The following is a 27,245-nucleotide window of genomic DNA, read 5'->3' as shown; positions in this document are numbered from 1 at the left end:
ACGACTCCAACTCTTGAATGATTTTTAACACTACGGCCGTTGGAAAAATACAAATCCAGTCGCCTTACTTTCGACCATTGCTTTGAGGTTCACAGTTACATGAAATTATTGACATGAGAATCTCGTGGGTATCATCGCCAACTGAGTAAAAGTACAACAAGTAGATCTGTGACTTAGTGACCTCTTCCGCGGTAACGGCCTCTTCCTCGCCATTTGCCTCGGCCACCATGACTGCCATGACCTCCTCTGTGTCTGCCTCCATCATCGCGATCTCTATCTCTCTGTTGGTCGCGTGACCTGTCCATATCATCCTGCGCAGAATCCATCCGCATGTCGTCGTCTTTCTTCTCCTCTGACTTGAGGGTTGGCTTCTCCAGGTCCTTTGACCACTTCGGGTGGGCGCCTTCCTTGCATTCAGGTCCATCAGGACAGAAACCCGCCAGGTAAAACACACAGAGCTTCCTACGCACGTGCTTCTTTGAACAGTTGGGTCCGAGGGGGCAGAACCCCATATCGTAGTGAGGGCAGGGTGGCAGCCGACTTTGGGGATCGATGTGCAGGTACAGGCATTCGTCACCGTTCGAGCAATACCCGTTTCGCATGAAGAAATTACACTCTGGCATCTTTCGAAGGTTGTACTCGTGGAGGAACTCGCAATGCTCGCCCTTCTTGCACAGGCCACGCAGCCAATGTTTACACACGAGTGAGTTGAGACCACCACTCGGCTGCGACGTCTTGGAATCGGAGACGTGACGTTCGGGGCATCGTGTGCCGTTGGGGCAGTGGCCCGACTGGAAGGCTTTGCATATTGGCCGGTCGGGAGACAGGCCGACCTGGTACGTTTGTCGAAGAAATGGCGAGAAGCGGAAGTTGTAGGGCGTGGCAGAGTGGTTGAGGATGGCGGCGGCAGGAGATTCGACGGCGCCGGGCATGGTGTGCGAGAATGGCGCAGGCTGATCACCTACAGAGGATGGAGCTGTTGATTTATTTCTAGTAATTTTCTTTCAATATTCCGCGTCAGGTGGTTGTGGATGCTGTTTAATGCGCGCTGCAATAGTTGCTCTGTTGATGTCAAGGTCAAGAATTAGGCCGAAGCTTTGGTCGCTAACATTTTCCAGAGCTGCAGGTACAGACAGACTACAGTGCGGCGATCGAGGTTTGTCAGCGGCCAGAATCGCCGCTAACCCAACGTCACTCCACACAAGCTTCCATTGCTTGAACTTGAGCTTCACTATCCTCACACGTCATCTTCAAGGGATTATTTGTTTCATGAGACAGTATTGTATTATTTTAACTGTGGTAGATCTCTTCAAATAGGGACATGAAGGAAAGGAAGCGTTGATTTCTGTGGTAAACTGTTGTCATCGCTATTGCAAGTGCTTTAGCAAGACACAGCAGGAACCAGGCGCCTCCTGAACCTCATATGCTGTCCATCAAAGTCATCCAGCCTCAGCAACCACAAACTTCGAGAGGAATCCCGAATCAAAACCAAGACTCGCTACGGAGCTTTAGTCCCCATACTTCTGGCCATAAACGATACGACAATTCATGTATCGATGACCTTTATCCTCCCTGAGGCTCTTATAAGCCTGAGAGACCATCTCTTTTCGCTCTTCTTCTGGTATTCCCAGGGCTATCAACGGCTTGACAGCCATCGAACCGATCAGATCCATGATGTTGGCTTCCATCAACTTCCCCAAGTCCTTCATTCCTTCATCCTGTGGCCAGCATGAGATAGGCACCTTCTCACTCACCGCCTGAACTCGAGTGAAGCCAGCGGCTATGAGACTTTTCCGAACGTCTTTCTTGCCAAAGTTGGTACACCCGTATTTCCGTATCCCCTGGGCGCATGTGTCGAAGAAATCTCGCAGTGGATCGTCCTTCTGCATGGTGCCATCATCGCAGCGAACTGTGTAGTCAAAATCTTGAAACTCGATCCATCCGCCCTCCTTCAGATGTCTTCCCTTTATCAGCTAGGCATCATATATTAGGCATTCAACTCACTCGTGGGCATTAGCAACCATTGCGTCCAAGTCAAGAAGAAATCCGACCATTCCCCTGAGATGAACCATATCAAAGTCCTTGCCGCTGGCCCAGTAGGGGTCCTCACAGTCTTCAACAAACATGGAGGCATTCGGAGGCATTGATTTAGGTTGGATGGGTGATAGATCGGTTCCTATCACGCTGGTCTTGTCGTACTCATCTGCCACTAGACATTGTTAGAAAAGTAGCTAGAATACTACCATACTAGCTCACCGTCCATCACCCATGCCCCTACAAACAGTAAGTACAAAACAACCAACAGTGCATTTGGCACTCACCGTTTCCTGTCCCGAGATCGATTATCTTCTTCGCGTCTTTGTCAACTTCGGACAGAAAGAGTTTACCATCCTGCATCAACCACATGATTAGCTGTTGCTTCGACTCTAGTTACTGTTGCCCAATAATCTTGACATACCAGAAGTTGCTGCATCAGGAAATGCTCAGCTAGCTCGCGACACTGCTCGCCCTCGTCATTGGGGAGCGGATATCTGCCAGCCAAATAGGCGTGATAACGTCGGCCATGAGAGTGCTCATAGTCGAATATGCTGGCTGCTAATGAAGTGCAACAGCTTGAATCATCGTCTTGTTGCAAGCATTCAGAACGAGCATCGTCAAACACGAGCTCATATTCATCTGTGTCTTGGTCTGTTGGGGTGTATATCGTTTCGATACCCGGCTCGGAAATGATCGAGAAAGAGTGACTATCAGTCTCTGGCATCTTGGCAGTGAGCTTGTAGAAGGAAGTTGAAAGGAAGACAACACAGCTATACAAAATAGGGACTCGGCCCTGTTTATCATCTGTCGGGACGCTCTACGAAGGTTGCGCCACATTGAATCATCTCTGTGAAACCAGCCAAGTACACCAAGGGATGGGCATTTCTGGCTTCAGTATTATCAATATATGCGGGAGGTCATCTGCACGGTTGCTACCGTGATGGTGACCCCTCCTTCTGGCAGGACTTCACCTCTTAACATTGGTGAGATGGACCTCATGTGGTATGTTTCGCTACAGCCTACATGCTTGTGCGAGTTGTTGGTGATAAGCTATGCGGATGGCGCATAACGACAATATGCGATTCGACTGTTGGTCCGGATTGCGAAGAAGGGGGGGGGCCAACTATGTTTGTTTGCTTCTCATGGGGCGCCGTGCCGAAGTGAGGCGAAGAGACCCCTCAATGAACTTAAAACTGAAACAAAATCCAAGTCAGTTGGTCATATTACATTCCATCGATGGTTAGTTGGAAAAGGAAGTTGATTGTGGTCATGATATCTATGCTTTGTTGAAGACGCAAACAATGGTCAACACTATCGTTTGGCAGATCTCAAACCAGCATTGGTTAATCAAGTAGGACTCGACATGGATGTACGGGCTGTCTCTCTCGTCGCTTACTGTTGGGCAAGGTTGCCTTACACATGTCCGAAGGAGTCTTGTCCGCCCCCAGCTCTCCACCATATTGCCGATCACTTGTTGGTCTCACATATTGAACCAACACTTGCTTTTTCGCTCTCACTGACAAGTATCCGCGTCAGCCATTGATGTTTCTACACTAACCACCAGGGATTACCTTTCGGGTATCGCACAATGCTCACTTAGTCAGAAGGCACAACAGATACGCCAATGCATCTCAATGAGGATATGTCCATACATTTGCGTTTCTTGGCTCTATTTCAAGTGCCAAGCAGTCAGACTTGTATTGCCCGATACTATATTGGGACAGAGTTCATATGCACATTCAACACCGCGTCTAGGATCAGCAATCAATACCATGACTTATTGGTAGGTCAATCTCACAGACCTTATGCCATATAATTGAAGCGGAAGCTAACCATAGGTAATACAGATATGCCCTGAGCAAGTCCAGTCAAAGAACATTCATACAACCAGCTATGTGGACGGAATGACTTCTGGTGCCTTTCTCGGGTCAATCGAATTCAGCAGCCTCTAGGGACCTGAAGTTCCAGGGTTGTCTATGCCACTATGGCTGTATGTACAAATCGTTGAAGTCGACAGGGCCATCGTTGAATTCCATTTTAGAGTACGGCTTCTAGAAGCGGCGCTAACATTCATCCCCGTCCCGGAAGGACTCTGGTAGGCTATCAACTCCAAATCCCCAGACTGTCACTGTTGTGCGCAGGTGCTTGCTAGCCTTCAGGTACCTTAGTCAATGGCTTGCCTCAATTTGACTTGCAACGGCACCTATCCATGCATATACATCCATGTGATGGCAGATTCAGGTTGTCGAGCTTGCCTCAGCCTCGAAGCTGGGGATTGATGCATTGGCGAGACTAAAATTATTCGGAATTGTCACTGCTAGAGACGGTAAAAGCACCCGGCCCTGGCTCAACTGTATCAGACAAGGACGGGCAAGCTAACAGTGGAAGTCAGAGTGTTTGGCCCACTGAATATTGCGCCCAAATCTCATCGTCATCCCCTGGGCCTGGTGGTTTTAATTATGGAACCAATCTCACCATCTGTGGTAGCGCGTTCCAAACGTCCGTCGACCTTCCAGAAGTTTGATGGCAGGGCGAATCCATGGAGCCGCACGGTTGTTGAACACGCTTATCGGGAAGTTGTGTTACTTTATGACTCGGCGCTTCTTGTACAACCCTCGCCCAAAGATGCTGTACCTGGATTGTCCCGGTCGCCAAAATGGACGTTGCGACATCAAGAACAATGCTGCGTGCGTGCTTCCTGGCTGAGACAGTTTCATCCCTTGGGCAATGCTGCTCCCAAGCAGAGCGACGAGCTCGCCTTGATCCTGCAGCGATTGATTGGAAGCCGAGCCCTGTTCAGCGTTGCCTTTTGTTTGCCCGAGGCATATGACACCTCGGATCGCATCGCGGCTCATCTTGAGAACATGACAACGCCTCGCTATGCTGTTTTTAGGTATTGGAGACGTGTCTCATTTGCGGGCCTGCATGTCAACGTGTTTCACCTTCGCAAATCATGGCAGGGCCATTTAATGGCTCGGAGAGGCCGCAACGTCAATGCTTCACTTCATCATACCCATTTCCCTTAGCAAAGATGGAAGCTCAGCTCAGCTCATCTCGTGGCTGGAAACATCTACCTACTGGACGGCCCCAACAGCTCAGGGTCTTGTACGGACCGCGCTCGAAGAGGAAAAGAGTATTCCTCGCCCCGGATCTCCAACTCCATTCGAAGTTGGGTTGCCAAGCCAAGCATCCGTCATTTCATGAGGCACATATTACACCTTCTTAACAAGGCCCGAATTGGCGTGGTCAAAGCATCGAAAAGTCGGGCTAACAACAAACGAGGGCAATTTCACGGTCTTCCAAGAAGCCACAGCTTCCTCAGCTCTGACAGCCAGCAACGCTCTTGTGTTTCTTCCAATGCCTCCCCGCAATTATGTCATGTATCATGGTTCTACCGAATCCAGGACCCTCCGTAATTTGGATGCTAGTCCCTGCCCTCCGGGCATCACCTAGATGGCCGACCCTCTATTAGCTGGCTGCGACTGGTGTTGAGTATTATATAGCCTTGATCCTTCTCTGTCGCAGTCAGTCATGACTCTCACCGGCAGTCTCTGGTGCCTAACGTTGTTGGCCGACACATCAGCTCTTAATTCTTCCAAGATCTTGACACCAGTTAGACTCTTGCAGGTCGGGTTATTAGACAACACTCACGGTCATATTTATTTTCCTCTAACTTTCGGCACTTGGCTTGTCCATTTTCTTTCAAGTTCACCTTGTCTCTCAAATCACTCATCATGAGCTCGTCGCGCAAGTCGCGGATTGCTTCGAGCATGTCCAATGTCATGTTCACAAATGCGGTATACTTCCCCAACTACCGGATATACCAGGGAGATACTCCAGGAATGCTCAACTACGGTTGTATCAACCACGTTTACTATGCTTACGCCAGTGTTTCAGCCGACGGCGGTGTTTTCGTAAGTTCTACGGAGTATTCACGACGTATGTCAAACGTCTCGGCAATCGGGGGTACTGACTCGGAATCTGAATCTAGCTGAGTGATGAGTGGGCGGATGCTGGTGCACCTGTTGACGGTGTACAAGGAGGGTTAGGGTCTCTCATGCACCTCAAGCAGAAGCATCCCCATCTTCGAGTTGTTCTGTCAATCGGGGGCGGCAACTCCTCGGAGATTTTCCCCCTGGTGGCATCTAACACTCTATTGCGCGACAATTTTGCTAGATCAGCTAAGGGGCTTGTTGAAGCATCAGGTCTGGATGGAATCGACAGTAGGTACCGCCTCAAACAAATCTTCAGTTTCTGATGATGACGCTAACAAGATGATTTCAAGTTGCATGGGAATACCCTTGCGATGTCCAACAAGGCTACGACTTTCTTGCACTTCTAGCAGCTGTCCGCATTCATCTACCAGAGGAGCATTATGTACTCACTGCTGCACTTCCTGCAGCCAAGTCCATCTTGCAGTTCCTTGATCTAATGGAGATCGCCGAATACCTGGACTTTATCAACTTGATGGCCTACGATTTCTTTGGTTCGTGGACTCCGAAGGCTGGGCATCACGCTCAACTCTATGCCATGGACAAAGAAGAAACATCAGCTTCTTCAGGGGTTTCTTATCTCATGTCCAAGGGATTTCCTCCTAAGAAGATTCTGCTTGGTATTCCGACTTTTGGACGAAGTTTCCTTCACTGCACAGGAGCAGGACACAAATACAAGGGCGTCGGTGGCGCGGAAGATGGCACGTTTGAATACAATCAACTACCACGCAAGGGATGCAAAGAGGTTGTCGACAAACGCCATGTTGCAGCACACTGCACGGGAGCAGACGGTGGATTTGTGACGTACGACAACCCAGATACTGTCAAGATCAAGGCTGGTTTCTGCAAGCAAAAGGGACTAGGGGTGAGTAGCCTAACTATGGCCGCGGTGTCGTGCATTCATGCCTTGAGCACAAGAACACCGCAACTCCATCACTTTCTGCCCAATTTCGTCACTGGATCGCTAACAATGTTTTCGCAGGGTCTGTTTTACTGGAACGGTCCTGCTGATTCCAAGGACAAGTCCAGGAGCTTGGTTGCGGCAGGCTTCCGCGCTCTTCATTCGTCCTGACGAGTCTTACCGCTCCTTTGACCGCATCCTTCATTTTGCATATATGGGAGTGATACGGCGTTTGTTTTTCAGTAGATGGGCATATACAGGTGTTGTCTGATCATATTCGGTTCAGTCTTCTTTGTTGGATTCATGGAAAAGAGGTTACATTACGAAGGTATGCTAGGAAAACGGGGATTCTTCTGGAAAGAGTCAAAAATAGAGGCAAGGATATGCCATCTGTAGAATATATAGACAATAGACGGGACCGGCGTTTTTTTGGGGGGGGGCAGGGAACGAAGGCACTGGATGCCTGACTACCCTCAAATATAAACTAATGACTCACTGCCTGGTTCATTTGACCTCTTATCACCTTACTCAGTCTCGGGGAGGAAAGAAAACTTAAGATATTAATCCTAAATAATAAAAAGACTTAGGTAACTTTATATAAATTTAGGATATCTTTTACTGAGTTTATTTTAATGCCCTATATTAAGGTCTGGTGTTTTCTTGCTCCCCGAGGTCAGTGATACAAGATGCACGGTGGCCCTCTTTTTCTAACCATAGTCGTCCAAGGGCCGATCTGATTTAAGGAGGCAACGGTTGAAAGGCGGCAGGGCATGTGCGTATTACACAACGGTGAAGTCAGGCTCCAAAGAGACTGTTTTTGGGCAAAAAACGAGACATCATGAGGCTAGCAATGTACGTCAGAGTGCATTGACATGCATCCATGCAATGTAACTCTTTAGTGATCCGCAGGAAAGTCTTGAGTCAGAGGTCGTTCTTTCGGTGACATTCCAACCTGAGGTGGTGTTTTGAGGTTGGATTTGTCTCCTTGAAGCCAGTCACATGTCAAGTCACGACGGGATGGGCTACCCCTACAGGGAAACCGTTGGAGCTACAACAAGTACATCACAACAATGACCAGACTTGATCTGCTAGCGCTTAGAAATCATGTCACTAGCAACTCGATCCGTGTTTATGTAGAGATGTCTCTGTATCAAATGGTTTCGATATCCATTCCAGTGAAGGTCGATAAGAAAGTTGCTCCCTGCGAAGCTTAGGTATTGTAGTTGCGTGCTTGGGTTACCTAGGTAGACGTGCATTAGACAGTATCCACGTGGCGATAAGATAAAGAGCTCCTTCCGTCATCCCACGGCTCTACAGCCTACAGAGCTCGGCAGCTTGACACGAACAAACAACAGTGTCAAAAGACAATCTTCGCCTTAAAGATGCCCCGGGACTGGACATCGTCTGCTCATCACTACAGAAGCCCAACAATACTTACATTCTACCAAGATGTCTGGAACCGATAGGGTTCCGTCTCCCTCGGAGCCTGCGACGGAGTCGTCTCTACAAGGCCCGGATCTGGAGTTTTCCCATAACCAAACTCCAAACGAAGAGAACGAAGCTATTGAGAGCACGATGCCTCCTTTCGAACCATTGTTCACTCTCCTGACCAACTCAACTACAAATACTACTGTGCATCCTCGCGTCCACTACGTCTTCTCCGATGACGACCCTTCGATCCTCGCTGCCGGTGCTCAAGACCCGTCGCACCGACCTCTTGTCGTAGATCTCGCGCCAGCTCCCGAAGGCGAGTCCAACCGATGGGCTGTATCCTGGGCCGCCAGTTTAACGCCCGATTTCGCCGTGACAAACTCGAGCGTAGCTGTCCAGCAGAGCGAGGGTGAAGAGAACGGAGGTGTTGGCGCTCTAATGCTCCGTGTTGAAGGCATCGAGCGCGAGCCCGTTGAAATGCGGCCCGAGTCCCTGCCTAGCTCTGGCAGTGGCGCCATAGGAGGTGAGGACGTCGATGTCTTGGCCGAAGAGTTCCGCAGACGCATGGGAGTGCTGAAGAAGGTGGTTGGTGAGGCTGAAAAGAGGCGTCTGGTGATAGGACAGGATGAAGACATTCCCGATGCTGAAGATGAAGATGGCGCACCTGATGAAGCGGTGGTAGACTATGATGAGGACAAGGGGAAGGCAAAGGTGAAAGCAGAGAATGATTGACAGGAACTCACTTGAGAAGTTCCGTTTGCTCTGATGACTTTGAGGCTCTGTATCGGCAAAGATGGAACCGTGCCATCAACCGTGGTAAGTTGCACACTGTCATCAGTTCTACCATGCTAATGCACCTACAGATTGTGATTCTACAAGATTAAGGATTTTGAATCCTCGCACCGACAATATACAGAGATGTCCTAATGGGATTATGGGCCATCACAGTTTCAGGTGGACCAGACACCTTTGAATATGAATGAATACAGCTTGGCGTATAGGGGTTGTCTGATACATATGGGTATCGAGCGTGTCAGATTGTTAACTAGCGATTTGAATATTTGATCCGAGTCAAAACGTCACGATGCATCAACACAAGTGAGGAAGCGAAATGTAATTAAAAGTTCATACTATAAACGCCTCGAACTAATGCAAAGAGAAAAGGAGATCAAACGCCAGAGGAGTGGCAGAGTCAAACCCGGTTGTATAAACAAAAAAGAAAAAAGACGGGCTATCGGGTTATAGCAACAGTGATGATCCAAATCCAATGGGAATACGCATAACACAAATACAGCTCTGACACTGCTTTTACCTCCACACGATCCCGGCCCACTTCTCTGGAGCGCGTATATGTTCCTCAATGAGTACAAGTATCGCTTCTAGGCCAGGCTCTCATCGTTCGACTCCGACCTAGTTCCGCGGTAGCTAGGTTAGATGGAACCACCCTCCGCCAACACTGTTGAGCAGAGAGGATGCTGTGTTGTCGGCAGCAACACGACGGGCTAAGCGAGCAGGTAGGACAGCTGTGTGCATAACGGGCAAGCTGCCAATGGCTGCCTCGATACTTCGCTTCTTGTTGTTGTTGTTCTGTCCCTTGATGACGAAGATGTAGATGAGAACAATAATGACAATAACAACAATGATAGCAACTGGATAAGTTAGCGAGATGCCTCACATCAAGTCGGATTTGCGAATACATACCACAGATACCCAAGCAGATCCACTTCTTCTTGCGTGTCTTGCGGGCAGTGTTGACGGCCACACCAATCTCCTCGTTACCCTTGTCGAGGTTCTCAACGACTTCTTCACCCTTCTGTTCAATTTGGGTGACGGCAGCTTCTTGCTGAACGACGAGGGTGTCCATATCCTGGAACAATTGAGCCAGCTCAACCATTTGCTGCTCGATCTTGATGAGAGCCTGGTGACGATCCTGAACAGCGCTCAGAGCAGCACGGGCACGACCCTGGCGATCGCTCTGCATCATAGCCTGGCTAAAGACCTGGCCTCCAGTGGTGTCCTCAACGGCAGCCTGAATCTCTTGCTCTGAGGCATCTGGGCGCACAATACGGTACTGGCGGGCCATCTGATCCTGTGTGCGTTTTCGGAATTGCGACTCGACCTGCTGGTATTGGGTGATGGCAGCCTTGAGACGGCGGTCAATGCGGGTGACGTGAGGGTTGTTCTTTGGCGATTTCGCCTCAGGGTTAGACTTGACGGTGCGGACTCGCTCGGTAAGCTCGCGGTAGAGAGACATGGTATCAGCGGAAAGTGAGTCGAGCTGGCGGCTGGCGGCACTGGAACCTGAGCTATCGGCGTCGTCAAGAGTTCGCTGTTGGATCATACGAAGCTGTTCCAAGTTCTGCTCAACAGTGTCGATTCCACGATCGATGTCGCGGCACTCATTGAGGATGGCGTTGGGGTCGCCTTGGCCGAAGCCGCCGGCGTTGTGGGCAAGGGGAGCCATCTCGACGCTACCTATCCCTCAAGCCATGTCAGTATGTGGTGGAAGAGGACAACCTTTTGAGTCCAAATTTCTCACCTCCATAACCCTGAGCGGGTGGGCTGTTGTAGCCACCGCCATTGCCGTAGCCATTGTTACCGCCATAGCCCTGGTCAGGGGAGTCGTATGGATTTTGGCCACCGTATCTGTTGTCAGAGTCAGTAAGCAGACCGAGTAAGCTATATGTCTGAACTCAGGCAAAACATACCCGTACTATAACAAAAGTCAGCAGATTATTCATAAAAAAGGTCTGGGCAGTTGGAAGAGAAAACAGCAGGTCGCAAAAAGGTACAAGCTCAATTGGTGTCGCATGGGAAACACTCCAAATTGGAGCAGGATCAACAGGAGAGGGTTGGATAGGAGGCGCAAACTAACACTCATTGTAGTGACTGAGCTGGAGCTCTGCTGTGTTGTCTGTCTTGGTTTCGACGAATCTTACCACCTTTCACCGGAGGTTGGTCGTTTTTTGAGGATTGTCTTTGATTAATTGCTTTTCTCTCGTCGCTTTTCGAATCGAGTCGAGTTGCCAAGGGGTTTGGTTAGAGTTAGTGTTTCTCGTCGCGCAGCAAAGAGAAAGGAGTAAGGCTCGTTGATAATTACGATCAAAGAGAAGAATGATCGAGACTTGCGTAAACTACTGACGAGATAGAAAAAGGTAAAAAAGGAAAAGACGGCAAGTAAAAGAGAGATTTGAGTGAGACGAGGGAGGGTGTAGAGTTAAGGTCAGAAAAATAGGATCAAGGCCAGGTGCAAATGAGACGTGACGGGAGATGGCAAGGAAGGCCCCAGCCAGGCCAGGAATGGGAGTGCGAGCCCAGCGCAAGTGCGAGACGAGATTAGTGGAGGCCTTGTAGCAGCGGCAGTGGCAGTGGCAGAGTAGCACTTAGCCACTGAAATGTTAGCGGGCCTGGGGGTGAGGGTGGAGGCTAAGGCACTGGCGCTTGGACGCCGCTCACTGCCTTTAGCGGGCTAGGGAACACCTTAGCTTAGCCCTGTTCCGTACAAGCACCATGCTTACTCCGTATTGTGCAAGCCCCTTTGCTTTGCTCTCTTGATGCAGGGTCCAATAGTCGGGATAAGAGATGCAAATCTGATTCCAGTTGCGACTTCTAGTGTACGACGGCTACGTAAGAGACTCTGTTTCTCTGGATGTTTTGGCCGAGTGCCAAGGTTCGCATCGTCATGATCAGCTTCAAAACAGCCCCTTTGATCATACGCGATGCCATGATAAAGGTGCTCAAAACCAGAGCTGCAACAGCCAGAAACACTTTGAGAGTCTGGTCAATCATGCGACACTTATTCAATAGGATTATCATAGAATGGCACCAGAGACATACAGTAACCTAGCTATAAATGAGCTTAACATGTTTTTGGCTTAGAGGGAGGACAGAAGACAGATTCAAGCCTACACACTACCGCTAGATAACACCATCGATCTCACCATCTTATTTTGTCTAACACCCCTGAACAAGGGGCAATCCCGAAATAACCACTGTCCCTCGATAGCATCGTTCATTGGCGATGCATTCTCCACTGTTTCACCCTTGGGCGCCTGCTTTCCATTAATCCTGGTTTCTTCAGAGTCTGACTGAGAATTCTGTAACAAGTCTGGTGTTTTATATCCAATCTCTCTCTTTGTCTCCGACTATGTATCATCGCATCCACCGGCTCTATCCGACATCATCACCAAAAGCTTCAAACTCTGATTCATAAACAAAGTCTCTCGTGTCATCCGCTAACTAAAGCAATTGAATCCGTTCGTCTGCAGGCTGGCAACCTCCACCTGAGTGAGCCCTGTGATCCTGCGCTAGTCCTTCAGCTCTGCAAAAGCAAAATGGCGCCCACCCTTTCGAGATTGACCTTGACCAGGGGGTCTCGAACAATCAACTTAAGCTTCGCCGCGTGGGTCTGGAGCGGCATTGCCAAGGAGGCTATTCGCTATTCGTGGTATTTTCGGATCGAGGAACCATCATTCATCTCGTCCTGTGTCTGGTATAGAGTCGAACATGGAAATGATTACATAGCATATCAGCTTTCCAGTGAGAGTAACTCTTTTACTAGACGATAAGTTGGGATACTTTGTATGCACCTCGTAATTTCCTGTTGCTTATGCCCTTGGCCAGCTCCACCAGCAATGCATGCTTCGTCTTACTCTGCCGTTCAACGGACGGGACAATTGACACCTTTCCAGCCATCCATCTCATATTCAGCCGCAGAAACTTGTTGCGTAGCACAAACCAACAGGCTTCCCAAATCCGTTTCCGACGGACTCTACCCTAGGCTTATTCCGAGAACTCTGCTGTGACCAAACCATGACTCGTATATTCTCATAGTAGATGCGGAATCGACTGTAACTAACAATTTGGTATATTCCTATTGTGATACTCGAAGGGAATGACTCTCTTTCTTCCTTCTAACATCTACCCATACCAAACCAACACAACACCATTGTCGTTCAAGAACTCCGCAACAGAATTACGGCTCTGACTCGATCAAATACTGTATTCCCACTATAGCGGAAGGTCCACATTTTTGTTGCCCATACTCAGAGAATAGCATATCCAGACACGTAACTGACACTCATGGCGCTCGGGTATTCGACCAAGTTGCTGCGATCATATTTGATAATATCAAATCGCCCCTTGTCTTGAAACGCATCCTCTTGTCGGATGAGCTCCAGAGCTGCCATCACGACACCAATGGGATGGCGTCCACAGACAGTATTTCGCGTTTGCTTAAGAGTGTCAAGGAATGCATCATGGCTGCCACTCTTGACGGCGTCCATGGCTGCTTCGTCGATGACTCTAATCGTCTCATGAATAGGTGGACCGTTGGGTTTGGGATCCTCCTTTCTCAATCGTGTCAGATCAGAAGGGCTCTTCGTAGGTGAGTAAGGTAGATAGCTGAAATGTGCGCCCCAGTGACAGAAATCGGAGCTGATGATGAAGGCGTTCTCAGGATCTCTGAGGTAGGGCAATAGGGCTCGCCCTATTGCCTTCTCCTCTCGCCTGTTGTTGCTTCCCACGAGCACGGGCACAATCTTGGGGAACTTATCAGGCGAGTCAAATGTTTCCTGGCAACGGAGGTAAAGGATCGGCATATGCATCTCAAGAGAGTGTTCGTTAACCTCCCCCGTTCTGTCCATAGGCTCCATTGCTACTGTATCCTCGAGCTCTCTGGCCAGTTCTGTGTCTATCTCCAGGTCGCCAAAGGGTGTCGCATATTTCTCAAAAGTGGTTGCCGCACATCCCTCGAGGTAGTAAGTGTGAGATGGGCCCAGGACAATGACACGTTTGGCACGGCTCAAGTCGAGAGTCTTATAAGCCCAGGCTGCACACGGCCCAGAGAATTCATATCCTGCATGACTGCAGTACACTGTTGTCAGCACAAAATTATATCGATGCACTTTCCAGATAGACTCACGGGGCGATGATAACACGGGCTCCGGTAACAGGCACTGGAACTCCATCCAAACTCTCCGGGACTGCCATTAGATAGCTCTGTAGCTCAAGGCGTAACGTTTCCGGGTCCTTCTCATACCAGGAGCCGGCCTTTTTCGCTGGTCGGGTGGTCGTCATTGTAAAATGAGAAGTTTCAGAACAAAATTACAATTCTGACGATGATAGATGAGGGTTAATTAAGAAGATATAAATATGTTTTTAGATAGATACCTAGGGATGGGGAGAACGAAAGTAAGTCGGGTAGGAACAGATCGCATCCGTATGTGTCTTACCTCTAAGGTTGCCCCGCCTTACACAGCGGGGTACACGAAGCTTTAGGCATACCTATTCATGCTGTGCTTGCTCGTTGTGGCATGACTTCAAAATGGTTGGATGACAAGACTCGAGAGTTTGTTGTTCTTGAGGCATCAGGCGGAACGGCACATTGTCCACTCTACTGATGAAGCTGCTCTTTGGGTAGTCCAGGATTTATATGTCGATGCATGACACAAACAGCAAACACTGACAATCGATGCCCAGATGAGCCACAATTATGTATAGGTACGTATAACAAATTGTATCACCTAAATTGTGCTCTTGCTATTCATTGCTTCTCATGATTAGCCAATTTCACTCATGCATTCATCCATCAATCCACGACCCAGGCATCGTGATGGTCTCCTTCTCTATCACCTGCCAGAACTCTTTTGCCATCCATTCAAATTCTGGCGCCCAAACTATTTCCCATTCACTAGGGGTCGGACCAAACTTGAGTCCTAAGAGTCGAATCGGTATCCAATGGTTGTTGTTCCATATCTTTCGACCGGATCGCTCTACTCGTCTGAACGTAAGTCCCGCGCTCGTTGACGGCAGCACGTTCCGTATTTCATTCCTCGATGCCTCGATTGTGTCTGAATCGAAAGCTGCGCGAAAGTGTTTGCTAATATTGATAGACTCTTGTTCTCCGTAGAGCATCAGGTCAACTCCGCTCTCCTGCAAGATTGAAACAAACTTCTGGATGCAACCTTGGAACACATTATCCCAATGAAAGAATTCAATGTCAGGAGAAAGGTAGCAGAGAGCTCCGCCAATAACTGAGATCAGTGGTGTGCCTTTCCAGGTTGGAACCTGATATACATCCCAGGGCTGCACTGTCTCGACCGTGTGTAAATCTTCCTGTCTGGCAACTGACGCTACCTCCAGCACCAACTGATCCCATCCCATGTGAAAGAGTGATAAGTTCCACATGGCCCAGCCTCTTACCCACGGAAGAACTTCATCTGCGAAACGAATACCGAGTGCCACAGCTGCCGAGTGCATGAGTGAAACCCCAGTGCGACTTGATTCCCCAACGTCGAAACTGGTGATTTTCTGATCTCGTGCGAGAAGGTAGGAGAGTGTTGTTGGCGTTTGACAATGAAAAGATCCAAGCCGGAAAGCTTCCAGGCGATGAATGAGCGGGCCATTATAGAAGTTAGGCAAGAATCTTTTCTGAAAGATTCTAATATACTCGTCACTATAATCGCATGATCTATGATAGTCGAACATGCGCAGAACCATGCTTGTCTCTGGCTCATCCATATATGACTGAAATAAACCTGCAATCTTTAGCCATACTTTCTCCGGGTTGCTTCGATCGGGATTGAAAACTGGCGCTGTCAATGCACTCCTGAGAGCATATCAGAACTTAGGTATCGCATGACTGTGATGTAGAACTTACTTTTCGGGGCCAACTTTCTCAAGCAAAGCTTCATGAAGCCCTAAGCTCAGTAGCAACTGACAGATGTCGAAGTTTTTGCTTTCCGCAGCGTACTGTAAGCCAAATTAGTGGCCTTATCTAACGCTGCTCGGTGGTGCTGCCATACATAAAGAAGAGATTGCCCCATTTCGTCTTTGTCGAACGGAGACGCTTTCCGGTTCCTGAATAGCTCAAGAACACCGGCCCTATCTCCTTCTTCTATCCTTTGGATAACCTCAGATTTAGATGAGACAACATTGTACACTCGATAGTTGTATGTCCAACCGCAGCCAGTCGGAGTAGATTGTAATTCGTGTACGGATGATGAAAGCCAACTTGGTAATTGGAGATACGCTTGCCACGCACCAGTGGTAGTAGCATATGCCATGGCTAATCGACCGAATTTCGAAGGGGTATATATCTTGTTGAGCTTTGAACCGTGCTTCGGGATACGTGACAGTTGAGATTCATCAATCTCTGTGACATTGCAGCGAGATTCATCTTGCTTTTGGGCCTCGATCTGTGGGCTTTTCTCAAATTTAGAGCTTCCACAATGGTCCTTGAGTGTTTTGGTGAGCTGAGTTGCAATTAGATCAGGTGTCATTATCGTGATAGTCCTTGACGAATATCATTAGTTACTCCTCACCAAGCGAGCTCAGTGTCAGCCCCCGTCATGTCATTACTTACATATGCCAAGCCTGTATCGCTAAGCTCAGCAATGATATTGACTCGTTCAGTCTGGTGGTGAGAGCATCTAAGCTTTCCTTTCCAATGGTTATCTTCACAGCGGCGAGCTTGCGTTTCAGGCCAGTCTTGACTTCGAGTTTCGAGGATATATAATCTGCGTTTTGTCTAAGCAACTCCAGCGCCTCCATCGAAGCCCTTAAGTTATCTTGTACCAGCGAAAAAGTAGGCAACATAGTGAAGGATTGCTGGTTCGGATATTGCTGATCTAGGGCTTCAAATATAGACTTATAACCTTGTAGACGTTTCAAAAGAAACTGCGTTTCCTGAGGTAGATCTTGGGCTTGGTCCCACAGCCTCTTCGTCTTGATTACGCATTTCCCAATTTCTGTCGAGATTTGGACAAATGCAATAATGCTTGCGGCGGCCTCCATCCTCAGTTGTGGATCAGACGGTTGATGCTTATGGTATGAGCCAACAGTCAAAACAAAGAATAAATACAGTTACTACGATTATGAGAAAACAGCCAGCTTCTATGGGCAGGACGAGTCATTAATAATGAGTTGTTAAATCCCAACAGACAAGAGCACTGCCTCTTTGACGACATAACCAACAAGACTGTTACCTTTGTGGGACAGTGTTGACCAACCAGGCTACTTGATTGAGGCTATCCATGTCGCTATCCGGGGTTGAAAGGCGCGTAGAGTAGTGGCCATGGGAAGATAGGCGGCAAACTGCAGCGCAACTTGAATTATGGATGGATGGGTGCCTCGTAATGTTTCACATCATGATCAGGCGACGTACCATGATAGGCCTCCCGAATATGCCTATACCTGATTCCACTAGCATTCAGTTTCCATGTTCTTGGAGGCGAGCAGTCAGTTAGATACAGGTATTCATAATAGAAACATGATGATATTGTATGCATGAGGAGGCGCCTGGCGGTTATTAAAGACGGGTACGGTACGGGTGCGGCCCGTTGGAGGCGCTAAACATCGCCAGCTCCACCAACTGTGAAATCATCAACAGGCTTGGAGTTCTGACTACCATACCCAACAGTTCTTATGTTGCAGGGCAAAATTGCTTGTGCCAGAAAAAACACAGAGCTTACGGAGTAGTATTCGATCATATTTGCCTAAATATAAGAGTATATGGCCTGTACAAGTTCCAATCTGTTGCAACTAACTTGGTAATCCATCATCCTTTCATTCCTAGTGACCATGTTTAGCATTGCAAATGATTGAAGCACTGTCCCGTCGGTGGTCATATATGAACAAAACAAAGAGTCTTTGCCTTATAGAACCAGCTTAACAAAACCAGCTTATCTTTTGGAAACTGATATACCAACCAATGTGTAATGATTCCCTATCATGAGATCCCGCAAGAGGTGAATACTTATTACTAAGGCACGCCTTGCAGCACGGCTCGTATTCCCTGCATTGTGGCTTCCGGTGCCGCGTGCCCCTTTCGATAGTTGGCATGCGCCAGGCAAAGCTGAAGGACTGAGGCTGGCTGCATGATGGGGTTAAAGACAGCGGTACCTAACGCAAGGAGCCACACAGAACGGTAAAGATGGGCAACAGCCGAGTGAGCCAGTTACCGTGTAGTAGCCACAATGTGATATGTGGTTCAACAGTTGTCTCTCGGAAGAGCCGTAAACGTTCCGGGTATTTTTGCAATGGACATCGACTGGGGCTCGAATAATTGAGCTGCGGTAAAGACGGTCGAAACCCGCAGCCCCACGATTTAATGGATGCTCATCTAACGACAAAGCTCAGATGGGGAACTTGAGCTGATGCTGTTTTCTTTGCGAGAGGTGGGAAAATAAGTAGGGTAGTTTGATGAAAACATAAGATATTTGTTATGAGTGGAGGGTAGCACCTTAGGTTGGCACTATAGCGTCGGATTGCATAATCTAGTTGCGACAACATCAAAACATCTGTCAGAGATATAAAATAATAATAGAATGCTAAGAAAAGATTCACAGAAACTTCCTATGTTTCTAGTTTGTAAGTGTCTCTCCATATCAATGGATGCATTTGTCCAAGTGAAGTGGATTGGATGGAGCTATCCATTTACCGAAGTCGGAGTCAGCCCCAGTGGCGAACGGGTCTATTGCCGAACCGACTGACCGGACTCTTCCTATTGAACTTTATTGGAATATATCCCGAACCGAGTCGTCGAGTATCTTGGGCTCAAAGTCTGTTGCATTCAAACTTTGCTCGTAGGTAGTCGAACTAAGCTTATACATGCGTGGAAATGTTTATCATAACTCGCTGAACTGGGTGCTAGGGACCCTGGAGAGTACTAGGTACTGATTTACGGGCTGGCTGCCTTTGAATAGCGGGCGCTGGCGTCGACAGTGGGCTAAGACATGCCGTTAACTAACGATCTATAGCGCCCAGCCCTGTCTCACCTGTCTAATGTTTCTTAGGAGAAACTGTCTACGCTAATGACGCTGCTAACGAAAAGAACAGAGAACCGACATCCCAATCTGATCTAGGCTGGCAATGCCTCGCCCGGGACCGAAAAAGCTCTGTCACCGTGTTAGTCTCGATCGTCGAATGCCGTGCCGTTTTAACCATTGAATTGCCACTAATAAATGACAAACTATGCAATAAAATTAATCAGCTCGCTCTTTGACTTGAGTTTTTCCTTCGTCTCGTTGCTTCGAAGCCCAATGTTTCCCTTCCCTGCGACAATCTGTTGTACTTGACTGTATGACGCGGGGATTTACATACCTGAGAAACACCTCTCACATTTGTGTAACCAGCCCTTGCTTGCCTCAGTCTGCAGCTCCTATCTCGACCCGTCCCTCCCTGGTCTAGGGATCAGCCTCCACTGTCGCATTCCGTCATCGTAACTACCTACCTAACCTAAAAGTCCCGTCGCTGAAATCTCCTGCAGCCCGCGGCCATTTCATTACCTTGGGTTCCCCCTCCAGCTCCCGGGCTCTTCTTCTCCCATCTTCAACAGCAACAAAGCTTCACCTTCATTATCCTTTTCCCACGACTAGACTGAACACCATCTTTTTATTTATTTTATTTTGGTGCTCGTGTCATTTCTTCGCCATGGGCATTCTTCAAAAGATGGCTTGGTCCAAGAGTACTAGGATTAAGGTGATGATAGCCATTGACACTTTGTTTTTCCTCGTTGAGATCGTCTCGGGCTTCCTTGCCCACTCACTGGCCCTCATGGCCGATGCTTTTCACATGGTCAGTCAATCGCATCTGTTTCGCTGCATGCGAATCGATGGGTAGAACATCAGCTAACTCGGCGCAGCTCAATGATATCATCTCCTTGGTTATCGGCCTCTGGGCTGTGTCCGCCGCACAAAAGACCTCCACTGACGAATTTACCTTTGGCGTACGTCTTCCAAACCACTCGCCCCCTTCAATCCTGATGCGCTTGTCTAACTGTCTTCTAGTGGGTTCGCGCAGAGATTCTGGGCGCCTTCTTCAACGCCGTTTTCCTAATCGCCCTTTGTGTTTCCATCGTCCTCGAAGCATTGACCCGATTCATCGAACCCCCCGAGATCAATAACCCCAAGCTCATGCTCATTGTTGGTTCTGCCGGCCTGTTCTCCAACTTTGTCGGTTTCTTTGTCCTCGGCGGCCACGGTCATTCCCATGGACCCGGCGAGCACGACCATGATCATGACCACGGACACTCTCACGCCCACGTCCACGACGAGGAGGAGGGCAACGCCGGTTACCAAACCCAGGGCACTCTTGCAGACGAAAGTGGCCGTGCTGCCGAGGTTCTACCCGAGGTTGTGATCAGCCGTGCAACAGCGTCCAAGAAGTCCAACGGCAAATCCAGCGAACAGCGACATAGCAGAGATGCATCCACACGAGGCCGCGACTATCATCGATCCAGTAGGAGTGGACACGCTCGTTTCGCGAGTCTCGATGACTTGAGCATTCACCCAGCAAGTTTTCGGCAAGGCATTATTGACGCTACGCGCGGCGAGACCAACGAAAGCACGAGCGAGAGCGAGACCGACGCCGAGAACTCTTTGATAATGGAAGAGGACGAAGCGCATGAGGAATCACCTCTTCTCAAAGACGTTGCTAAGAAGGGTTCTTCGCTTGGTCACAATAGAAAGGGCTCTCACTCTCATTCCCACTCTCGACGACCTAGACGGGACTCGAGCGTTCATCACGGCCATCACCACACTCTTCCCAAGAAAGCTGGCAAGAAAGACAGCCACGGCCATAACCACGCTGATATGGGTATGAATGCTATGATTCTCCACGTCATTGGAGACATGCTTGGCAACATAGGTGTCATGGTTACGGCTCTCATTATCTGGTTGACGGATTGGCCTGGCAAAGTCTACGCTGATCCCGCTGTCTCTCTGTTCATCACTGCTATTATCCTCAAGACCTGCATTCCTCTCACCCGAGGCACTGCTCGTGTTCTTTTACAAGGCACTCCTGAGAATATCAAAATCCCTGAGATTAGACAAGACATTGAAGCTCTTCCCGGCGTTATTACCTGCCACCATATTCACGTCTGGCAACTCTCAGACACCAAACTTGTCGCTAGCATGCACCTCCAAGTATCTTTCCCCATTGACTCTCACAGCGGCCAGGAATACATGGAGCTGGCCCGCCGAGCTCGGAAGTGTCTTCATGGGTTCGGCATTCACAGCGCTACGATACAGCCCGAGTTCTGCTTCGATCAGAAGCACTCACACGATGCAGAAGCTGCTGCTGCTCTGTCCCTAGATGGTCCTACTGATCCCAACAAGGGCGATAGTTGCCTCCTTGAGTGTATCGATGACTGTCAAGCCCAGGGTTGCTGCCCCGTCGACTCGTCATCCAAGGCTTCGTCAACAAGACGATGTAGTGAATCGTCGCACAGCGCCACCAGCCCTCATGCGCACGATCACAACCACGGTCACGACCACGATCACGGCAAAAACCACCAGCACTAATCCACTATAGCACATCGGGCTTTGTTCCGGGCTTTGCTTTTAGGGTGCTGAGGCCCCTGGCACCCGCACCTATTTTCTGTCTTTACTACATACAGCGAATAATTTCTCCTTGGTCTTTAAACTAAAAGGGTTTGGCGTTCTATCGTGCGGAAAGATAGACTCTCTAATATGGGGTAGGGTAGTCTTATTGTTGGGCAGCATTTGGCACGAGAGTATGTGGTATTCGAGCGGTAGATGGTACCTTTTTTGTCTTTGTACGATAGATAGCGGTATATCACGCGGACTGAAATTTTCTTTATCTTGTAGCGCCTATTCTCGCCATGTTCTGCCATGAACGGCTTGTAGCTTATGCTGTTGTGCTGTTTCTTGAGTACGGATGTCTACTCGAGCTTCTCCTGCACTATATGGTATCGTCCCCAGAGGCACGAATAGTAATCACTAGCAATGCACGGCTGTTTATTTATTTGTTTTGAAAATATCCTCGATGTGACACAACGCCGCCATTCAACGCCATTTTCTTTGATCTGTATTTACATTTGATCATACTCAATTTTCTCATTCATCAAGGGCGTCAATCAATACCTACGCCTGCGGCGGAAGGATGAGTTCATCACGGCTACCGACTTCGATGACGCCTGCGTCACCCTTGAACAGATACTCCACGCGAAGAATCTTGTCCAAGCCCGGAGCTGGGTCCCAGAATCCTGGCAGGCGACTCTTGCGCACACCGTGGGGGATCACTAGGGCTGGGCCGCTGGAATACGATGATTCGTTGATAAGGGCGGCAACGGCGATTGTGACATCGGCAACTTGATCGCTTGTTGCGAGGATGCCGTATTCATCAGGAATGCCGTATTTGGCATTGAGGATAACGAGACCACCAAGTGTCATCTGATGCTTCTGGCGACCCTCTACTGGATGTGCGAGGAGTGTTGCGATGTTGTCTGCCTCGTATCTATGCCGAGCAATGGCGACTGGTGTCCCAGTTGAAGAGACATCTGAGCGAACGCGGCGGTGAGATCGTGAAGCTCGTTGACGGCGACGATAGTTGAGACCAAGCTGCACTGCCGCAAGTCCAGCAAAGGGTAGGGCACCAGCCCAGAAAAGGACACTGGACCCAAGAAGCGATCGTGGTGCTATGAGAAGAGGGACGCTGAGACGCTGTCCAAGGCGGGACCAGTAGACGGAGAGGTGAAGGTTGTGCAGACTGATGCCGACTTCAAGACCAACACGCGCGAAACGGCCAATAGACCACAGATTGCGGAGGGCAAAATATTGGTCCTGGAATGTGTTGGAACAGAGCTCTGCCTCTACACGGGCTGATGAGGGTAGACCGGGATCCAGTGATGTCGGAGGAGTTTGGAAAGGTAGAGTCAGGTCTTTGCTGTATCGAACAGCGCCGGCCAATGTAGTTGGTGTAGCGGATGCAGAGACAGCCCAGCTTCCATGCTTGCAAGAATTAATCTCGTAGTCGAGACCCCTGATACCGCCCTCATCGCCGGGAGAGTCTGACGAGCCTGGTACAGGTAATCGGTCTGATGGACCTGTTCGGAAGCCTAGTTCAAAGTTCGGGGTCGCTCCTGGGGCTTCGGCATTAAAGAAGTCTGGGCTGATTCTTGAGTGTTCAGAGAAGAAATGAGAGTATTGATTGGATCCAAAACTCCAGTCGCCACTGTCTGCGCGCAGGAATCCTGTTCCATGTCGCAGATTCTGGTGGAGACCTAGAGCAACACGCGGTTGAATCGACGTGGAATCACGCGACGACTGTATGCTAGCCTCGGCTATGGTTGGTTCTGAGAATTTGGGGATGAGAAAGTGATGATAAAGACGGCTGGTGACGGAGAACTCTGGTAGAACATCTGACTCGAGCTCAACAGCAGTCTTGATCCACCTAAGCTTATCAGGCGATGACGAAGGCGAGCGGTTCATAAACTCTTGTCGATATCGCAGAGAGGCCAATGGAGCGAACTTGTTCTCAACGAGTTGTATGAGCCTCTGTCTGGTGATTGGCAGGGGTAACAAAGGTTGATATCGATCGTACAAGAGCGATGTTGGTACCATGGATAGATCCCGTGTAATGCCGTAAGTAGATCCAGTTACAGTCACAGTGGGTGTTGCGACCTGGATTCGAGGCTGTGATGGACTTTCGATTGCGTCCTTCTCTTCTTTCGAAGCAAGACTTGCGAGTCGTGTGACTTGCGGTTGAAGAAGCTTCTGAAGCGCTGGTAGGTCGACTGTGACGGAATGACTGAGAGAAAAGTCAAGGATTTGCAGTCCTGAGGAGCCAGTTCCGGAGCCAGAGGCGTCAAGTCGAATGCCTAGATCAGAGCTTGTCTGTATGCCGTTCTGTAACCGGTCCCAAACAGCTTCTTTGAAGGCGACCTCGTATTCTGATTGTGATGCGCCTGTCTCTTCAGCTTCCAGAAACTGGTCGAGGTCATACTGAGCTCGTCGCGCAGGATCAATGAGAGTTTCAAAGGCATCCTGGACACGGAGGAATTGCTGGTGAGCTATGGGGCGCAAATGCTCAGGATAGCTGTCCGGGTAAAAGAGGATAAACAGACGGTAGTATGCGCTCCGGATTTGCTGTTGCGACAACTCCGAAGTGTCTCGTGGGAGACAGAGAAGGTCGTAGAAATTGGTGTCGAGATCCTCTGCTCCAGTTGCTGGATCTTGTGTATATGGCACAGGTCCATAGCCACCCTCAGTTGAGCTCAAGGCAACCTTCTCATCGAGGTCTGGATCTCCCGTCTCGGAAACACTTGTTTCACGCTCGTAGATTGAACTAGCATCATCGTCCCAGAATTGGAACTCCTGCTTCGTAGCAGCGAACTGTTCGTTGAGGGAAAAGCGAGATGGAGCAGCTCGAAGAGGTTGCGCAGTAGCTGGGGCACCTGAAGACAGACGGTGCTCGTCTACGTTGGCTGAAGAGCGCACTGAAGAGTTTCTGGAGACGCCACGACGAGGACGAGCGCGGGGCACTCGAAGACTTTCGCGGCGGGAGTCTCTGTCGTGGGGCATGATGTCTGATTGATGGCGTTGAGGGAGAGAGGCAGACGACTAACTAACTCTCCGTTGAGTGAGTAGACTACAGATCAAAACAATAGACAAGTCACCGCCTCGGGCTGATGGCAGCGAGTGAGCAATTCTCCAATCACGATACACAAGAAAGCGGATGGGATCAGTCAAAGGCCCCTCGCACGATCCCGATGTGGGTTGATCCATTGTTGGGAGAGTTGGAGAAGTTGTTAGTTAGGCCACTAATGTAAGCACCTACTGACGCAGACTGCAGGGGTCGTCCTTGAAGTGTACAGTGCAATAGAATTATATTGAGATTGGCAGCGAGAATTAGCATTCGTCATCTATCAAACTTTGAACCTCGATCTTATGGAATAAAACAAGGCTATCATTTTGGCAAGTAGTTACTGAGAGAAACAACACTTCGTTATATCGTTACATTTGTGCCGGCCCCCATTCTTGGGTCTTCAGATCCACGATGCCCCAGTCTTTCCAGGGACTCATATGGTAGCTTTAACTAGGTAATAAGCGTGGACAGTAGCGGGGTATTCAATTCTATTGTTGGTGAGACTGCTCCTGTTTTACGCGGAATTCCCATTAGATTATGTCTCTCACAAATGTCCGAGTTGGAGTCAGTTTGTGTTCACGTAGAAATGAAACATCAAGTCAGCTGGCTTAGTTAGTAGGTAGTTTCACTCTATATACCAGCCATAAACAGTTACCCAAGATCATCCATACTCCACCTGTTCATCCATAGACCTTCAAACAAGTTTCACCGTTGCCAGGTCATCTCGTACAACTGTTGCACCCACTTGAAATGACAAGTAACTTCTGATTACTACAGTATCTATTATCAGTGTCCTCAGAAATGCAGTGTCTCTTCATGGCATGACCGAACCCTCTGACTATTCGAACTGCCTGTGGAACGTAGCATCAGTGTTCGATAGCACGGTTCGCGATGTCATGCGTTTCAATGAGCTAAGCAAGGATTCCCCAGGGTCAAGGATAACTAACTATCCATGTCCTTAGCGGGCTGTATTATCGTTGAAACAAAACTTCCTGTAATGGGAGCCGCCCAAGTATTAGTATAATCAACTCCTTCAATCAACTACTTGTATGATATCTCAATTGCCAATTAAAGATACCATAGGGAAGAGGAAAACTTCTGTCCTTGAACTCGATGTGCCAAAAATAACTACATATCCCCACAGCCTAAAGGCCTCCTAAGTTGTGCTAAGCTCCCAAGTCTCTTCATTATTTAGGATGGGGATCATAATTTTTTTCTCATTCCCTGGGGTCCCCAGTGATTAGTCTATTGATATTACTGTTATTGAAAACTTGCATAAGATCTTTGACTCAGAACAAGTAGCAAATAGTCGGCAACTTGTCGGATGGCCCAGCATCATAGGGACAACTGCTCTCTATGGCAAGATTGCTACAGTAAGGAGCCAGAGTCATATTTGGAAGGTCAACATCAATACCAAAGGCACATATATGGAATTATATGGTTTTATCTTCATAAACCGGATTGGTAATACCATAGCCCCTTTTATTAGTCTTGACCGGGCCCTCATATGCTCAAACATTTCTGTTAAACCTTGCGTCAGTTGGATATTTTTCGAATAGTTTTCAACGGAGAATGCGCCTGTCGAGAAAATATCTAAATACTTGCAACTATTATGTTACAGCATTTATCCTCTCAAGAGTAACTGAAGACCAAGTCATCCTCATGATACCTCGTCTCTGATGAGGCTGCAATGCATCAAGAGTTGCGGATTAGTCTTCACCCATGACAGAACACTGAGGAATAAATTGAGTATCTTGCACATTCATCATCATCAAGACCTTGTAGCTCGCAAAGCCGAGTTCACTAGCACTCATAGTCATCTCCTATTGCGCCTCTATTAGTCAAAACGAAAGGGGGTCGTGGCGATCACAGTCAAGTATGAGTTGAGTCGATACAAGTCCATTCGTTCCACTGCCCTATCCAGTTTGATTCGAACTTCAGAGAAGCTCTCCAAGGTCTTCCTTACAGGCAAAGCGTTTCAGTCAGTGCTTTATGTGTGTTGCACATTCGCACGTCTCCAGTATATCTGTTCTGTTATACTAACAGACCTCCCTCCCTAATGACTGACTACCAGTGCTGTAAAAGTTATCGATGTCTATAAGACGAATTGCATTTGCCTTCCTCTTTGCTTTGAATGGGTATACTATGGCTATTCGGCTGTCGTCTCGTCACTGGCCTCTCTGAAGCCCCCTTGTTGGGAAGTCTTCAACCGACAGTCATAACTACAACCTCAGCTTCCAACAAAGCATCATTGTATTTCAGAGAACATTTAGGCCTATAACTATATAACCTATAGGCGATTTATATGAAGAAAGCCCTATCAAATTATACTCGGTATTACTGAAACGCCAAATATTGTTCATCAGGAATCTGCAAGGACCAAACTCTTCTGACAATTGCTCGTTACCAAAACATGCTTCCTAGGCACCCTAAATCAATATTTTAGATAATAACCTGTTATTTAGACTCATATCTAGTTGGCATTATCAATCACC

General features: G+C 48.6%; 9 protein-coding genes across 9 annotated transcripts; 3 read left to right on the top strand and 6 right to left on the bottom strand.

Moving 5' to 3' along the window:
* Positions 1–173: 173 nt before the first annotated feature.
* Positions 174–932, bottom strand: FMAN_01440 (putative protein of the 3` processing complex; the record flags this gene model as incomplete). The annotated part of the gene is made up of 1 exon (XM_041834797.1): positions 174–932. The coding sequence occupies one exon, from the start codon at positions 930–932 to the stop codon at positions 174–176; it is 759 nt and encodes a 252-aa protein (XP_041676781.1).
* Positions 933–1,508: 576 nt separating this feature from the next.
* Positions 1,509–2,761, bottom strand: FMAN_01439 (uncharacterized protein; the record flags this gene model as incomplete). Its single annotated transcript, XM_041834786.1, has 5 exons — positions 1,509–1,959; positions 2,005–2,209; positions 2,257–2,274; positions 2,322–2,412; positions 2,459–2,761. The coding sequence occupies 5 exons, from the start codon at positions 2,759–2,761 to the stop codon at positions 1,509–1,511; spliced, it is 1,068 nt and encodes a 355-aa protein (XP_041676780.1).
* A 3,010-nt stretch (positions 2,762–5,771) lies between these two features.
* On the top strand, positions 5,772–7,101 carry FMAN_01438 (uncharacterized protein; the record flags this gene model as incomplete). Its single annotated transcript, XM_041834775.1, has 4 exons — positions 5,772–5,951; positions 6,029–6,260; positions 6,323–6,894; positions 7,012–7,101. The coding sequence occupies 4 exons, from the start codon at positions 5,772–5,774 to the stop codon at positions 7,099–7,101; spliced, it is 1,074 nt and encodes a 357-aa protein (XP_041676779.1).
* Positions 7,102–8,379: 1,278 nt separating this feature from the next.
* On the top strand, positions 8,380–9,093 carry FMAN_01437 (uncharacterized protein; the record flags this gene model as incomplete). Its single annotated transcript, XM_041834764.1, has 1 exon — positions 8,380–9,093. One exon carries the CDS (start codon positions 8,380–8,382, stop codon positions 9,091–9,093), a length of 714 nt encoding a protein of 237 aa, XP_041676778.1.
* A 693-nt stretch (positions 9,094–9,786) lies between these two features.
* FMAN_01436 (uncharacterized protein) lies at positions 9,787–11,242 on the bottom strand (the record flags this gene model as incomplete). Its single annotated transcript, XM_041834753.1, has 5 exons — positions 9,787–10,010; positions 10,063–10,842; positions 10,901–11,007; positions 11,070–11,074; positions 11,144–11,242. 5 exons carry the CDS (start codon positions 11,240–11,242, stop codon positions 9,787–9,789), a joined length of 1,215 nt encoding a protein of 404 aa, XP_041676777.1.
* A 2,164-nt stretch (positions 11,243–13,406) lies between these two features.
* Positions 13,407–14,439, bottom strand: FMAN_01435 (related to protein tag-253; the record flags this gene model as incomplete). The annotated part of the gene is made up of 2 exons (XM_041834742.1): positions 13,407–14,226; positions 14,285–14,439. 2 exons carry the CDS (start codon positions 14,437–14,439, stop codon positions 13,407–13,409), a joined length of 975 nt encoding a protein of 324 aa, XP_041676776.1.
* A 504-nt stretch (positions 14,440–14,943) lies between these two features.
* On the bottom strand, positions 14,944–17,157 carry FMAN_01434 (uncharacterized protein; the record flags this gene model as incomplete). The annotated part of the gene is made up of 4 exons (XM_041834731.1): positions 14,944–15,970; positions 16,022–16,113; positions 16,167–16,656; positions 16,727–17,157. 4 exons carry the CDS (start codon positions 17,155–17,157, stop codon positions 14,944–14,946), a joined length of 2,040 nt encoding a protein of 679 aa, XP_041676775.1.
* Positions 17,158–19,794: 2,637 nt separating this feature from the next.
* FMAN_01433 (uncharacterized protein) lies at positions 19,795–21,665 on the top strand (the record flags this gene model as incomplete). Its single annotated transcript, XM_041834719.1, has 3 exons — positions 19,795–19,938; positions 20,006–20,089; positions 20,151–21,665. 3 exons carry the CDS (start codon positions 19,795–19,797, stop codon positions 21,663–21,665), a joined length of 1,743 nt encoding a protein of 580 aa, XP_041676774.1.
* Positions 21,666–22,247: 582 nt separating this feature from the next.
* Positions 22,248–24,686, bottom strand: FMAN_01432 (uncharacterized protein; the record flags this gene model as incomplete). Its single annotated transcript, XM_041834708.1, has 1 exon — positions 22,248–24,686. The coding sequence occupies one exon, from the start codon at positions 24,684–24,686 to the stop codon at positions 22,248–22,250; it is 2,439 nt and encodes an 812-aa protein (XP_041676773.1).
* Positions 24,687–27,245: the final 2,559 nt, after the last annotated feature.

The sequence above is a fragment of the Fusarium mangiferae genome, assembly GCF_900044065.1.
Source record: "Fusarium mangiferae strain MRC7560 genome assembly, contig: FMAN_scaffold001, whole genome shotgun sequence".
Taxonomy (NCBI): Eukaryota; Fungi; Ascomycota; class Sordariomycetes; order Hypocreales; family Nectriaceae; genus Fusarium; species Fusarium mangiferae.
This window is presented reverse-complemented; position numbering and strand designations above follow the sequence as displayed.